Here is a 14,277-nt window from a genome sequence, read left to right as displayed (position 1 = left end):
AGTGACACCTCAAGGCAGGATGACTGCACGAAGGGTTCTGGATGGCCACAGACAGGCTTGGTGGGGAGAGGGTGGGAAAATGCCATTTGCACAAAGTGCTCCTTTCCTCATCACTGGGACAGGCCCCAGGGCGACAGCTCCAGAAAGGAAATGGCTCTCAGGGGGTTTTCTCCTTGTGTTCTGGGGTGTGGGAAGGACTGGAAACACGCCTGCTGGCTGAGGGAGCTCCTGTGGGGCCGTGTGCCTCTACGGAGGGACAAAAACCATCTATCAAAAGGAAACTCTGTTGCTAGGGTGAGAGACAACAATGCCAGCACACTTACACTGAGCCACAACCCCAGCGCTTCCCCTGTGGGACTGGCAGGATGTGGCAAGGAGAGGGCATGGGGTGGGGGGCTGCTCTGGGGGAGCTGGGGCATTCACTGCTTCATTTTGCTTCACTTGTAATTCTGTCTTACATAGTTTTCTTCCACTTTATCCTTATTCTGTACGAAGATGCCTTCATTCCTGAAAGGCTGATCGGGACTTAAAAAGTAAAACCATACAAACAAATAAACTGAAATAAAAAGCACCCAAATCATGAGGCTTACAAGCTGTGGGTGCCCATCCCTGGAGGGGATCCCCCAAGGCTGTGGGTGGGTCCTGGGCAGCCTAAGCTGGGGGGCAGCCGGCCCACGGCAGGGGTGGGGCTGTGGGGTCCCTCCAACCCAACTGTGCTGCAGTTCTGTGATGTTGACATCCCAGCAGGGCAGCTCCATCCAGGTGGCGCAGGGGCAGCTGGCAGTGCCCCCTGCAGAAACGACCCTATTTCCTGGCTCTTTGGGACTGGGAATGCTGCTCCCACAGCCAGGGACCCCTCTGTGAGCCTCTGGGCCAGTGTTGCCCTGGGAGATGAGAGCAGGAAAAGGTTTTAGAAAAGAAGGCGAGAATGGAGACTTGTGCTTGGGTTTGATCTTCGCTTCCAGGCAAGCAAACCTTGCCAGGAGCAGATTATAGTCTTGGAAAAGCGGCTGCATTGCTGGTGAGAGGAAAAGCTTTGGGCTCAGAGCTGAGGCTCGAGGCCATCGGGGTGAGCTCCCACCCTCAGGTGCTGCGGACATTGGCTCAGCAAGAGGTGTCCTCATTTGGTTTTGTTGCACCCCTTCATTTCTTCCTATCCCAATGGAAACTGAATCTGCAGCCTTGTTGTCCACAGACGGAACTCTGGACACTGCAGCTTCACATTTGTGTGCTGGTGTCTCAGTGCTGGAGGCTGGTGCATGCACTGAGGAGACATTCAGCACCAGCAGTTTGGGCAGCCCAGGTGCCCAAGTTGTCGGGCTCACGCAGAATTCAGAGCACTCACAGGTTCCTGGGGAGGATCCCCAGGTTCTCAGCAGGCCTGAGCTCAGTGTTGTGCTGCAGCAGCTCTTGAGCATGTTGTGAGGCAGTGTGAGCACTGCTGAGCTGTGCTGGTGGCTCATCTTATCCCAGCTCGTCCATATCTCTGGAAGCCGCTTTCACTCCTCTCCTTGGTGATATCTCCTTGTTTATTATTTTCTCACTGTTTGATCCCTCTGTGTAAGCAAGCTCAAAATGTCCTTCTCAGGCAGGGGCCCAGCCTTGCTTGGCTTGATGCTCCATTTGGAAATGCATTACATTATTCACTTGTGACCGTATTCAAAACAATCCCAGTATATGTGTGAGCTCCTCAGGGCTGTCATAAACTTGCAATGATTAAAAGCAGTAACGGGTTGGTAATGCTTAATCTTGGAAGGCGAGACTCCTCAGAGCTTTCCATAGCGTTCCTGGTGTTGCATACACTGAAACTCTCGGGGTGTGGGGACGAGAGGGTCCCCCTCTTTCCCAGAGCCCGGCTGGGGGTGGGGGCGCGGGGGCCTGAGCCCCACGGGAGGGTGATGCCCAGGGGCCGGGCAGGGTTTGCGCCCTGGGACAGGGACAATGACTGGAGCGGGGGGGGGGAGATGGAGAGTGGGGCGGTGGCCGAGATCCTGGGGCGGGGGTCGGCGTAGGGCCGAGCAGCACGGCGGGGCCCGGTGTCCCGCCCGGGTGGGCCGGGGCGGCGGTGACTCAGCCGGGAGAGGCGGGCGAGGAGGAGGAGGAGGAGGAGCAGCGGCCGCCGCAGAGCCGCTCACCTGCCCCCACCGAGCAGCAGCAGCGCCCGCCCGGCCCCGCCATGGTCCGCCGGGCCGCCGCCGTGCTGCTGCTGCTCGCCCTCGGCTGCCTCCTGGGCATCCTCCTGCTCTGCCTCGGCTCCGGGGACACGCGCGGTCCGCCGAGCTTCAAGGTGAGCGGGGAGGGACCGCGCTGCGGGGTGGGGGTCCCGGGAGCGTCCCGAGAGCCGGGCAGCCCCTGCGAGGCGGGGCGGCTCCGCGATGCGGGGCTTCCACTGCGGTACCCGAGCCGCTGCCGCTGCCGCGGGGTCGGGTCGGGCGACGGCGAGCCGGGCGCCTCCCGCTGCACTGCGGAGCGAGGAGGGATCTTGTCCATGAGAACGAGCTGCTCTTTTTTTTTTTTTTTTTTGCATTGTACTTTCAGGCACTGGAGGAAGTTTCCAACCTACTCCTGGCTGGGGAAGCGCTCCAGTTTACTCTTTTGTTTTAAAAAATCCCATGTCCTCCGGGGACAGACAGACAGTGCAGGCAGAGCAAGCTCCTGTCCTGCCAAGTGCTTCACCCCAAACCTCTTTCTCACCCCGAGCTTTCTGAGCGAGCACGGATGCCAGCTGTGTCTTCTCTCTGGGTTTGACCAATGCCATAAAGATTAGGTTGAGAAAATGAGCTGGCTTAGCTGGGGTGATAGTCCCCAGTTGTCAGTAGACTGTAATAATTAACTCTTTCCCTGTGACACATTGCTCTGCCGCGTACTGGGGCATTTAGGACTAGGTTTATAGCTGTTTTCCAGATGGATTTCTTCCCTTTGGACAGCGGGGAAACAGATGGACCCCTGCTGAGTCCCACCTGTGTTTGCAGTGCTTTTGTCACTGTTCAAAACCTGTTCTCCTGCAGTGGAAACCTGAAGCCAGCTGTGCTTTCCTCTTCTCCTTTTCTTTCCCTGCAGGGTAGGGCTGCGCCCAGGTTCCTAAGGCTGAGCCCAGGGACCCGAGCTTTGCCCCATCTCTGGATGGAGCAAGCATAGATACAATCCAGCACAGTGACCACAGTGGGGCCATTGCCACTGAGGTACCACCCCATAGCCACTCTTGAAAACAGGAACTGTGTCCACAGCCCTGCTTGGGGCAAGAGGAGGCTGAGGCAGTGAAGCAGGGGGTGCCAGCCCCACAACCACCCAGCAGCTTCCCAGCCTGTGTCACGCTGCTCTGGGTTGAAGGTGCCCTTGGGGGGCTGGGGTGTGAGCTCCTGCTGGCCTCAGGATCAGCCCTGGGGTCAGGTTGTGGGCAGTGGCAGGAGTTGTGCCATGGCCCTGCTCCATTGTGACTGTGACGGGGGGCTGCAGGCCCATCCCGCCCCCCTGCACATCAACATACTTGGTGGCTTGGTTCCTCATTAGCAGCAACTGCTGGATGGCAGCTTGGCTCACTGGCGAGATAAGGTTAACCCACAGCTCCACTTCTCCTTCCAGCTCCTCTGCTTGGAATATAGCCCTAAAAATACCCCAGATTATTTATTCTGCTGCCAGAGGGACTGATGTTGGGAGTGTGCTCTTCTTCCCTTCTGGGTACACAGCTGAACTTACAGCATCGCAGCCTTGCAGCTCTGAGCCATTTTCTGTCCTTCTGTGGGATCAGCGGATCCCGTGGATACACAGTTCAGCTGTCACAGTGCCACCACTGCAGTGCAAAGCTGTGCCATCTGGGGTGCTTGTGGCCAAGGCAGGGCACAGGGGCTGGCACCACGGCAGGACCTGTCCCCAAATGCCATACAGGAGCTGTTGGAGAATGAACCCTGGGTCTAGAGGGCTCTGCCCTGTGTGTGAGAAGAGGGTCTGCCCTCAGAGGCTCTTAGAGCAAAAGGTACAGGGACATGCCCACTGGGGGTGGGTTCTGCAAACCGCTCCGTGCTGTGACCCAGGTCTGATGCATCCCCCACACAGCAGCTCCAGGCTGCAGTTGGGCTGAGGCTGCACAGAAATGGGAGTTCAGTGTGTGTCCAGGTAGCACTGCTTCCCAGCTTCTGCTCAGGGAGTGCACAGAGGAAGTCAGCAGATGAAATGTGGTTGGGGGGGTGTAGGTAGGTTTTAGCCTCTGCCTCCTTCACCCCTGCAGAACTCAGGTCCTGCCCTTGGTATGGGGTCAGGGCTGCTGGCTCTGGGTTGTCCTGTGTGGCCGCAGGATCCTGCAGAGTGTGCCCAGATCTGTGCAGGCACCAGCAGGCAGCACAGCTGTCCCAGGCACACACATGTCCACTCTAGGACACACAAACACATATACATGCAAGCACCTAAATGCACATGCACACATCCACACAGGCACCCATGTGCACAGACACAAGCCTGCATGCTTGCATGCATTCTCATCCCTACATCTACATTTACAATAAACGTGCCTGCACATGCATCTACATGTACACATGCCCATGCCCATGTGCCCCCACCCGCATGCACCCCCCTGGGAGCAGGCAGACAGCTCAGCACCATCCTGCACTTTGTCCCTGCACATTTTCTCCTCCTAAAGGTGCACAGGGCTCCTACTGCCTGTCTGACCCAGTCATCCAGGGCAATACTGGGGATGGTGTGCAGGGCACTGGGCCCCTGGGCCACCTTCCTGCTGGCCGCAGGTCTGGTGGGCACACACATGGCACTGAGCAGCTGGGTGGTGGGGGGACCCCCCTGGGGACCCCCGCCTTCAGAGCCCTGTCCCCACCAGCAGCCCACGGGCAGGGCTGGGAGAGAAGCAGCCTGTCTGGGGGCCATGTGGGTGATAGAGGGCTTCATGCCATGCAGGTAAAGCCCTTCTCCAGGCCACGTTTAGGATGGAGGTGGTCTCACCCCAAGGAGATGCTCAGCTGGGGCGGGGTGCTTTCTGTCTCCTGCCAGAAGCAGCACAGCCGGGCACGGATGGATGCAGGATGCCCAGCAGTGCCATGTCCTTAGTGGGGTCTGGGGGCTGTGGGTGAGGTGGGAAGGGGTGGCTCCTCCTGGAGCCGAGTAACCGTGCTTGGCAGGAGGAGAGGGGTTATTTATAGCCGGAGAATGGCCGAGCCTTACAAGGGCAGGCAGGGATGAGGTGGCGGGCTGCCCTTCTTTGGAGCGCCGGGTCCCGGGGCAGCTCCCAGGTGCCCTCCCGCCCGGCGGGGCAGCACTGGGCGAGGGGAGCGCCTCCCCGTGTCCCCCCGCCCTGAGCAGCGCCTGTTCCGCTGCCCGCGGTGCCCCGGGCCGGGCCGGAGCGCGGTGCGCGTGGTGCGGACACGCTGGGCACAGCGCTGCCCGGCTGACCCTCACCTCTCCGCCTGCAGTATGGCATCGTGCTGGACGCCGGCTCCTCCCACACGGCCGTGTTCATTTACAAGTGGCCCGCGGACAAGGAGAACGACACTGGAGTGGTCAGCGAGCACAGCATGTGCGACGTGGAGGGTAAGGGCTGTCCCGGGCGCGGCGGTGGCACGTCCCCAGCTGGCACTGCCGCCTCCCCGTGCTCCGAGCGGGAGCGAGGAGGTGCGAGGAGGGGTCCTGCTCTGCTCCCTAAACCCTCCCCGCTCCCAGAGAAGATGTGCTTGGAACACACCAGCAGTTTCGCTGGCGGTTCACTGCCCAGCCCAGCGGGGAACGAGCTGTGGGCAGGGAGCTGCTGCTCAGCCCCATTCCACTGTCGCTGTGTCCGTCCACAACAACCCTCAGCCTTTCTGAGCACTCGGGGTGGGGGTGGGAGCAAAGCCTCTCCCCAGGCATCCTCCCCCCACCCCCATGGCTGCAGGGTGATGCAGTTTCCCTCTCTGCAGGTCCCGGCATCTCCAGCTACAGTTCCAAACCTCCGGATGCTGGGAAAAGCTTAGAGCATTGCCTGAGCCAGGCTATGAGAGATGTGCCCAAGGAGAAGCACGCAGGCACTCCACTCTACCTGGGTGCCACAGCTGGCATGCGCCTGCTCAGGTGAGAGTTAACCCTGCTGTGCTGCAGGGGTTTGGGGATGTCCCTGCAGGTATGCAACCCTTCCCCACCTGCCTGCAGCTCTTGCTCTGCTCCTTGCACTACCGTGTCTCCATCTCTCCTGCAGAATTGCAGACCCACAGTCCTCAGATGCTGTCCTCAGTGCAGTGATGGCCACACTCAAGTCATACCCCTTTGATTTTCGGGGAGCAAAGATCCTGTCGGGGGAAGAGGAGGGGGTGTTTGGCTGGGTCACAGCAAATTACCTCCTGGAGAACTTCATCAAGGTGAGCAGGGGCATGCAGCTGGGCCAGCAGGACAGCCAGGCTGCCCTGCAGCTCACCATGTCCTACACCCACCACTGTCTCCCTGCCTAGCGTGGTTGGCTTGGGGAATGGATCCAATCCAAGAAGAGGACGCTGGGGGCCATGGACTTCGGAGGTGCTTCCACGCAGATCACTTTTGAAACTAGTGATGCCATTGAAGATCCCAAAAATGAAGTGATGCTGAAGCTGTATGGCCAGCCATATAAGGTGTACACCCACAGCTTCCTCTGCTATGGAAGGGACCAAGTCCTCAAGAGGCTGCTCTCAAAGATCCTCCAGGTATTGGCACGTGCTCACCTGCCACCACCCCAGCATTCATACAGAGTGGGAGGTACCAGACTCCTTACAAGCACCATGCGTTGGACTTTTGACTGCCCCCCTGGGTTCAGCAGGGGGGGCTGGGGAGGGATGATTTGCAGAGACCCAAGGGTTGGCAGACCTCTTGCTTCCCCTGCAGGCATCTCGTAGCCCTGTTCACTAGGATGGGACAGCTGCACACATTTCCCAGCCAACTCAACTCAGTGCAACTCAGCTCAAAAGCCACCACTGGGTTTTGCCCCTTAAGCCTCTCCCACAGTCCCAGGGCTTCCTCCCCTCTCCCTAAGCCTGTGTCAATTATCTCCAGACACTGGTGGCAACTGCTGGCTTCTGTGCTCCTCTGCGTCCTGCTGCCCAGGCTCATCAGCACCTCCCAACCAGGAACTGGAGGCATCGCAGCACGGGCTGTGGCACAGGGGAGCTGGGATGATGTGTGTTGCTCCTCCGGCAGGCTGAGAACTACCAAGGAACTGTTGCCAATCCTTGCTGGCCCACGGGCTACCGCAAGAGTCTGTCACTGAGCAGCATCTATGACAGCCCCTGCACGGAGAAGGAGAAGCCTGGTCTTCCCCTCAACACCACCGTCATCATGTCTGGCACTGGGAATGGGAACCTCTGTGCTGTGCACGTCAGCAAGCTCTTCGACTTCACCAACTGCTCTTTCTCCCGCTGCTCCTTTGATGATGTTTTCCAGCCTGAGGTTTCAGGAAACTTCATTGTAAGTTCCAGCACAGAGCAGGGTGGTGGGCTGGCAGTGTGGAGGGCACAGGTGTCACGTGGCAGCAAAGCCAGACCACAGCTCTGCAAGGGTTTGCCACCAGCTTGTCATACAGCTGCTTCCATTCCTCCATTAGGCCTTCTCTGCCTTCTTCTACACGGTGGACTTCATTCAGACAGTGATGGAGAGACCTGTACACTTGCCCAGTGACCTGAAGGATGCTGCCGAGGCCATCTGTGCAACCAGCTGGAATGAGGTGGGCTCCCCAGGGAAGAGAGGGCAGCTTTGCATGGCTCACAACTCAGAGAGCATCCCTCAGAGGGGCCTGGGTGTCCTGGCACCCTCCCATCCCATGCAGCAGGGAGAGGGTTGATGATGGTTCCCACATGGGGCTAAGAGGGGCTCAGGGGGGTATGAGCAGCACCTGGTGAGCCAGGTGCAATCACCCAGAGCCTCAGGCTACAGAAACATCCTGGACCCTACTGGCTTGATCTCTTCTCTCTGTCCCTCCATGGTCCCATTCAGCTGTACCAGAAAGCTCCCAGGCTGGAGAAGAGGCTGCCCGATTACTGTGCTACCAGCGTGTTTGTTTATCTGCTCATCACAAAGGGCTACAACTTCAACAATCGTTCCTTCCCCAATATTGCCTTCCAGAAAAAGGTAGGTAACAGTGGGGCACACAGCCATCCCATGGTATTCATTCAGCACTGGGACAAAAAGTAAGGGAGATGAGCCCACACCAAGAGCTGGAAAATGTGCAAGGGAGGGTCCTTGGGAACAGGAGCAGGATGGGACTCCCAGTTTTGGGGTATATATTTTGGGAACAAATGAACTGAGTTAACTGTAGGGTGGTCACTGAGTCAGGAAATTCGAAGTCCACCAGTTTCTCCTTGTTCCTCCAAACAGTGGAGATCTCAAACAACACAGGCTTGTTGGGAAGTGAGTTCAGGGTGGGACCCCAGCTTTGCAGAGTCCCACCACGTACCTGGGGCATGGGAGGGGCAGGAAGGTCAGGACTGACCCAGGCACATAAAATCCTCTTCCCATCAAATGAGGCCAATTAAGAATATGGACACTGACCCACCAGGGTACTGTTTGTGCCTGGGCTGACCGGACCCACAGGTGAGCAGGGACTTGGTGCTGTGAGCTGCCCTCCATTGGGCTGACAGTGGAAGGTCCCCTGGAAGGCCTGCAGAGCTGGGCTGACCGGAACGGTGACCATGCTGTGCTGTTTCCAAAGGCAGGAGAAACATCCATCGGTTGGGCCCTCGGCTACATGCTGAACCTCACCAATATGATCCCAGCAGAGGAGCCTGCTTCCCACAGAAGCATGCTGTACAACTACTGGGTCATCCTCATCCTGCTCTTTGTGATCACCACCCTGACAACTCTGCTGACTGCTGTCTACCTGCTCCGGCACAGCAAGTCCAGCACAATCTAACCATGGGACAGGACAGGCCTTCTCTGCAGCACTCAGCACCGTCCTTCCTGCTGGAGTCTTCATGGCCTGAGTACTTGGGATGCAGCAAGTGCTCAGAGACACCCTCCCCGACACCTGATGCTGTCTGCCCCAGAAGGAAAGCTGCCCCTTTTTGCCCTCCCCTTGCTTTCAAGCTGCAGAAAGAGGGGGATAAAAGAGGAAGAGAATGTCTTAAGGGATTCCAAGTGCTACTCAGGGACAGATGCTGGAGCAGGCTTGAGGTCTGGACATTTGAACCTGGGGTATTTGTCTGCCTCTTGACCTTGGCTGGTCCGGGCCAGTAAGCCCAGACAACTGTATTCTCATATACATGGGGGAGGTGGGAAACATTACTCTAGTCCTTATAGATGATTCACTACCTGTCCCTGGAGAACCAGCCCAGCCATTCAGGGGAGCTCTGAGCATCACCCTGAACTTAACTGTCTTTCTGATTGATGCACAAACCCCACTGAACTCCCTGGGGCCAAATCCTCACCTGGACTTCCACCTGTCTCAGCTCAGGGCCACCGGGACGGGGCTTAGCAACAAGCAGAGCAGGCGGCTTCCCATGACCCCCAGCAATCAGATGCAGTGCCTTCCTCATTCCTGCGGTTCCTACACCAGTCAGCTCTGCCACAAGTGCTGCCTTGTGTTCCCAGGTGTGTGACTGCTTCAGCAGGGGCTTGGACTTGCTGCAGGAGCAGTGCTTTGTGTTGCTTGAGGGTTCGAGCCCTGTGTCACCCCAAGGCAGACAGCTGGGAGGATGTGCCTTTATTTCTGAATGAGTGAAGAAAAAAAACAGGGACATGGGAATGTGCAGGAAGGCTTGTGGGCTTTGTTTCCTTTTGTTTTGTTGGTTCTTTTTTTATAATCAGAAATAAATCTTTGTAACCACTCCTGCAGCTTTGTTGGTGTCACGGCAATGGGCTGACAAAGCCTGGCTGTGCTGCAGTAACGGGGGCACCAGTGGGCTTCTCTGGGACACAACTGCATGCCCAGCTTTACCCGAAGGACTCACTCCCTTTAAGTCTGCCTGGTGCTCAGACACAGCCATGGCTTTGTATGCACTCCCAGCCTGCAGAATCCCCAAAGAGAGGCCAGGCTGGACTTAAAGCCTGGGATCAGGCCCACCTGGAAATGGAAGTTTCAGCCAGCCTAGCTGAGAAGTTCAGGCTTTCCAAACACGGTCATCCCAAAGGTGCACGCTGGCAGCTCTGCTCTGTGCAGTCCCTGCACTCCGGGACACACAGGAAGGGCTCTGGTGGCCATGCAGGGCAGACACATAGTCTGCAGCACTCCAGTTTGTCAGGGCAGGCTGCTCTGAGCTGCCAGGCTTCCAGAACCACCCGGACAAATGCACGGAGTCCATCCCAGCTCCTCAGCCCCATCCGCTCACAGACTGCTGCCCAACCAAGTGCCTCAGGAGGGAAGCAGCTTCTCACTGCCCTCCTTGTTCTCACAGCACCATTTCTGCTCCACGGGTTTCCACACCGACTGACATCCTGCCCTGTTCTCATCGCGTTCCTGCAGCACCGTGCTCTGCTTAGTGCGTCCTTTTCTCATTTCATGTTCTGACATCTTCCCATCTCCGTATAGGAGCAAAGAGGATTCTGGCTCAGACGACGTTCCAACGTTTCCTCCCTCCTTTCCCTTTCCCAGCACAGCAGCTCCCTCCCGCGGCTCCGCTCGGGTTCTGTGCTCGGCTCTCAGGCGGAAGGAAGCGCTTCTGCTCCCCCCGAGAAGCCGAACTGCTGCCGCCCCGCTGTAAGGAGGAGCTTTGCTGCAGCTCCCAGGCTGGGCTCCTGTGGACTCAGAGACCCGATTTTTCTGCTTCTACATACAGCAGAGGGGACGCGTCCAGGTGATGTTTGTGACCTGCACTCCAGCTCCTTCCATTCCACTGCCAGACATTACTTCCACCACAGTGTGTGTTCAGCTCAGAACTTTTATTGGGTGCCCACACACAATTGCTGGGGACTCCTCTGAGCTCCCAGCACCACTGCAGAAGTCTTCCATGCTGCAGGGGCACACCAGGCAGACAGAAGGGCTGAGGGCAGGAGCAGCAGGATGTGGGCACAGCATGCTGTGCTCCTGGCTACTCCACGACGTCCCCATATTTGTTCCTCCTCACAGGGGGTGACTCTCTCTCTGCATCCTCTTGGCCAAGCAGATTGTCTGCAACAGACAAGAGCAAGCTCCTTGGACCCCAGATAATCCCAGCATATTTGGCAGGGGCAAGCAGAGAAGCACAGAGCCCTGTTGAAGTGCTTAAGACCTCTTCAGCTTTACTGAGCCTCTGTAGCACAATAATAACGGGGATAGCAAGAGGCAGACACAGGAACCCCCAGCGTGTCCACTCCATTGTGTTCTTTCCCAATGAGTGGTGGCTCTTGAGCACAGTTTGCCCTGGCCCTATTCCTCCTCCAGCAAACAAAAAGCCCCAGCTCTTGTGAATGTACAGAATAGTCAGACCAGCAGGCAGCAGCTGTGCTGGGAGCTGCTGAGCAGGACGTGGGCACAGAGTGCTGCAGGGCACTGGGGTGAGGGCGGGCAGGGTGCTCAGGCAGCCCTGAGCTGCTGCCACCCCAGGGAACTGCTGCAGTCCCGTGAGAGGGGGGTCCTCAACTGGAGGGTGCCACCATGGGACATGAGGGATTGTGACGAGGATGCAGACAGCAACCAGTTTAGTTATGAGAAGGAACAGCAAAGAGCCACAGCAGGGAAGAACTAAGTCAGTCCCAGGGAGAGCTGCGGGAGAGACACAAAACCCACCTGCGGGCTGAGGCACTCTGTCAGCCGTGCTGTGCTCCTGCGGGGACGTGCCCGTCTCCAAATAAATCCAGAAGTCCGAGCACTTCTGTGTCTCTGCTCTGGTCACCGTGTAGCTGGCCAAGGACCCCGCCGCTGGACAGACCAGCGTGCGAGTGTCCTCCCTCTATCGCGGGCTGTGCAGCCCCTGCGAGCAGCGCCCGATCCCTCCGGGCACTGGGGAGCGGGAGGGCGATCGGCCAACAACCACCAACGCGTCTCTGCTCCCTCCGGCCGGGCTGTGCTCCCCGCGGGGCCGGAGCCGTCACTGGGCAGTGGGGGGGGGTCGGCGCGGGGACTCACCCACAGACAGCAGCAGGTTCCACTGCAGCGCGTACGGCAGCCTCCTGTTCACCAGCTTCTGCACGGCAAACGCAGCGCCGCTGCCTGTCCCAACAGAAGCCGGGCGTCCTGACCAGGGCCATGGGGGGGCATGGGGGGGAGGGTGGCAGTTAGCACCGGGGGCAGCCCCTCCCGCCGCGTTCCTCCGCCCCGTACCTGCCACGAAGGTGCCGATGCCCTTCATGAAGGCGTGGGCCTGGCAAGCCGCGTACTGCTGCAGCGCCTGCGGAGACACCGTCAGCTCGGTGATACCGGCCCGGCCCGGCCCGCTCCCCCCGCTCCCATCCGCACCGGGTGTTTGGCGGCCACGCTGTCCTCCACCCGCCGCAGCCCGAGGTTCACCATCACGGGGCCGCCCGTTCCCGCAGCGCCGCCCGCACCGCCCCTTCCGGCGCTGCCATGGCGGAGCCGTCGGGGCCGCTCGGGGTGCTGCGGGACGGCGCGGACCGATACATCTGTTACTGCCGTCCCGCGCCCGACCCCGGTTCTGCCGCCACCGTCTAGTGAGTGCCGGGCGGGGCGGGGCGGGGCGGGGCGGGGGGCGACGGGGCCCGGCCTGAACCTCTGCCCCGCAGTGTGACCGACGCGCTGGAGGTGTGGGCCGGGCGGCTCGGCGGGGATCCCCAGGAGGACGGCGTCGCGGAGCTCAGGTGGGCGCCCGGCGGGGGAGGGAGCGGGACCCGGAACCTCCGTTAGTCCGTCCGTCCCCCGCCGGGCTGCGGGTCCCGGCTCACTGCGCTCCGTCCCGGCAGGGCAGCGCTGTGCCGCGGGGCCGCCTCGCTGGGGCTGCGGGACGGTGCGGCCGCGCTGCGGCTGCGGGAGGGGAACGAGGCGCTGCTGCTTCCCCGGCTGCCCGCTGCCGAGGCGCGGGCGCAGCTCCGGGCGCTGCTGTTCGCCATGGCCGCCCGCGTCATGGACCTGGAGGAGCGTCTGGAAGGTGCGGCCGCGGGACCGGGGGGAGAGGGGCGGGGGGGTCGCGAACGTCGGAGGGACCCGGCGGGAGGGGGGGGGTCTTTACTGCATCCGTCCTCTCCCGCTGCGGTTGCCGTGTGCCTCCGGGTGGGGCCGGCCGGGAGCGCCTCGCGCAGGATCCCCCGCGTGGAAGCCGCTCTCCGCGTGCGGCAGCACAGCCGTGTTCTCACGGCGTCTCCGTGTGCAGAGAACTGGGAACTGTTGGGCACAGAACTGCTGGGCAGGTGCTGGTGTGAGCTGTGACTCTTGCTCCTGTCACACAGTGCTGGGCGCGCTGAGCTACAGCCCTGAGAAGAGAATCCCCCAAAGCCAGAAGCCCGTCCTGCCAGGTGAGTGGTTCTGGGGGCTGCACTGCTCATTCGCTTCCTTACCCCAGGAGCCCCCCGGGGTGCTGAACCCCCTTCACCACGGCTGCTGCCCCAGCTGCTGTCAGTGCCCTCTGGTGCAAGGAGGGCCTGGCTCAGTGCTCCTGAGGCGTGCGGTGTGTCACGGGCAGGCAGTGAGCCCGTCTGCAGGGGAGGGCTGCTGTTGATGCTCCCCCAGACTGAAGGCCCTGGCAGCTCCCCTGGGCCTTCCTGCCTCACTATGGCCGCCCGAGGTGCTCCTAGGGCTCAGAAGGGCCTGCAGGGCTGCCAGAGCCCCCCGCTGACCTCTTGCTTTCCCTGTCCCTCCCCTCACACCTGAGGCAGATCCCAGCCCCAGAAAGAACAGGGCTGCTGGCTCCGCTTTGCCAGCAAAGAGGAAGATCCCGGGAGAGTCCCTCATTAACCCTGGCTTCAAAAGGTATGTGCTGCTCCACAGCCCAGTGCTGGGCCTGAGATCTGCTGGGCCATGCTTTGCAGGGTGCACAGCTCGGTCTGGCATGTGACTCCTTGTATCCTCTTCTAGCAAGTCTACTCCATCTGGAGTGGACTTTGAAGACTCGTGACTTGTGTTGTTCCACCTTTTCAACAGTAGCCGTGAGGTCTGCCTGCACCGTGCTGCTCTGCAGGTGTGATGCATGCAGGGCTGGGAGCTGTGTGGGGCAGGCAGGACCTGCAGGCAGCGCCAGGCAGACTCGATGGGCAGCAGCTCCTTGGCTGTGCTGGGCACAGCTCTGGGGCAGGTGAGCCAGCGGTGACAAGGTGGTGGCTTTTTGTCTTGCAGCTTTTCCCTGCTGACAGGTGCCACTCCTGTACCCCACTTGCTATGAGTTGCTGGGGTTTTTTAAAGAGCGTTGAGAGAGAATTTATAAAGGTTGTCTGTGCTTGTCTTATTGCCAGTAAAGATGGTACCCAGCCAGCATGACG

At 59.8% G+C, this 14,277-nt stretch overlaps 3 protein-coding genes across 12 annotated transcripts; 2 read left to right on the top strand and 1 right to left on the bottom strand.

Annotated features, from left to right (window-relative positions):
* The first annotated feature begins 2,080 nt into the window (after window positions 1-2,080).
* ENTPD2 (ectonucleoside triphosphate diphosphohydrolase 2) lies at window positions 2,081-9,762 on the top strand. Its single transcript, XM_015878723.3, has 9 exons — window positions 2,081-2,287; window positions 5,415-5,532; window positions 5,898-6,048; window positions 6,173-6,332; window positions 6,423-6,650; window positions 7,141-7,407; window positions 7,544-7,663; window positions 7,933-8,067; window positions 8,648-9,762. The coding sequence occupies exons 1-9, from the start codon at window positions 2,177-2,179 to the stop codon at window positions 8,846-8,848; spliced, it is 1,491 nt and encodes a 496-aa protein (XP_015734209.1). The 5' UTR covers window positions 2,081-2,176; the 3' UTR covers window positions 8,849-9,762.
* A 1,031-nt stretch (window positions 9,763-10,793) lies between these two features.
* Window positions 10,794-12,385, bottom strand: TMEM141 (transmembrane protein 141). Of its 6 annotated transcripts, none has more exons than XR_014936346.1 (5): window positions 12,308-12,385; window positions 12,173-12,239; window positions 11,978-12,085; window positions 11,639-11,851; window positions 10,794-11,041 (listed from the first exon to the last, which is right to left on the bottom strand). XR_014936346.1 is itself a non-coding variant. In XM_015878728.3 (5 exons), the coding sequence occupies exons 1-5, from the start codon at window positions 12,359-12,361 to the stop codon at window positions 10,962-10,964; spliced, it is 441 nt and encodes a 146-aa protein (XP_015734214.1). In that variant the 5' UTR covers window positions 12,362-12,385; the 3' UTR covers window positions 10,794-10,961. The 6 variants fall into 6 exon arrangements, 4 of the variants coding, with proteins under 4 accessions (XP_015734214.1, XP_015734216.1, XP_085377761.1 ...); XR_014936347.1 differs by having other exon boundaries at window positions 11,978-12,061; XM_015878728.3 differs by having other exon boundaries at window positions 11,639-11,770.
* Window positions 12,386-12,406: 21 nt separating this feature from the next.
* Window positions 12,407-14,272, top strand: PAXX (PAXX non-homologous end joining factor). Of its 5 annotated transcripts, none has more exons than XR_014936343.1 (7): window positions 12,407-12,519; window positions 12,592-12,666; window positions 12,769-12,953; window positions 13,252-13,317; window positions 13,678-13,771; window positions 13,877-13,979; window positions 14,135-14,272. XR_014936343.1 is itself a non-coding variant. In XM_015878727.2 (6 exons), exons 1-6 carry the CDS (start codon window positions 12,416-12,418, stop codon window positions 13,914-13,916), a joined length of 564 nt encoding a protein of 187 aa, XP_015734213.2. In that variant the 5' UTR covers window positions 12,407-12,415; the 3' UTR covers window positions 13,917-14,272. The 5 variants fall into 5 exon arrangements, 2 of the variants coding, with proteins under 2 accessions (XP_015734213.2, XP_032304062.2); XR_014936345.1 differs by having other exon boundaries at window positions 13,176-13,317; XR_014936344.1 differs by having other exon boundaries at window positions 13,176-13,317; window positions 13,877-14,272.
* The last annotated feature ends 5 nt before the right edge of the window (window positions 14,273-14,277 follow it).

The sequence above is a fragment of the Coturnix japonica genome, chromosome 21 (assembly GCF_054131305.1).
Source record: "Coturnix japonica strain WE chromosome 21, WE-NBRP24, whole genome shotgun sequence".
Lineage (NCBI taxonomy): Eukaryota > Metazoa > Chordata > Aves > Galliformes > Phasianidae > Coturnix > Coturnix japonica.
The sequence above is the reverse complement of the archived record's forward strand: the minus strand, read 5'-3'. Positions and strand labels throughout refer to the sequence as shown.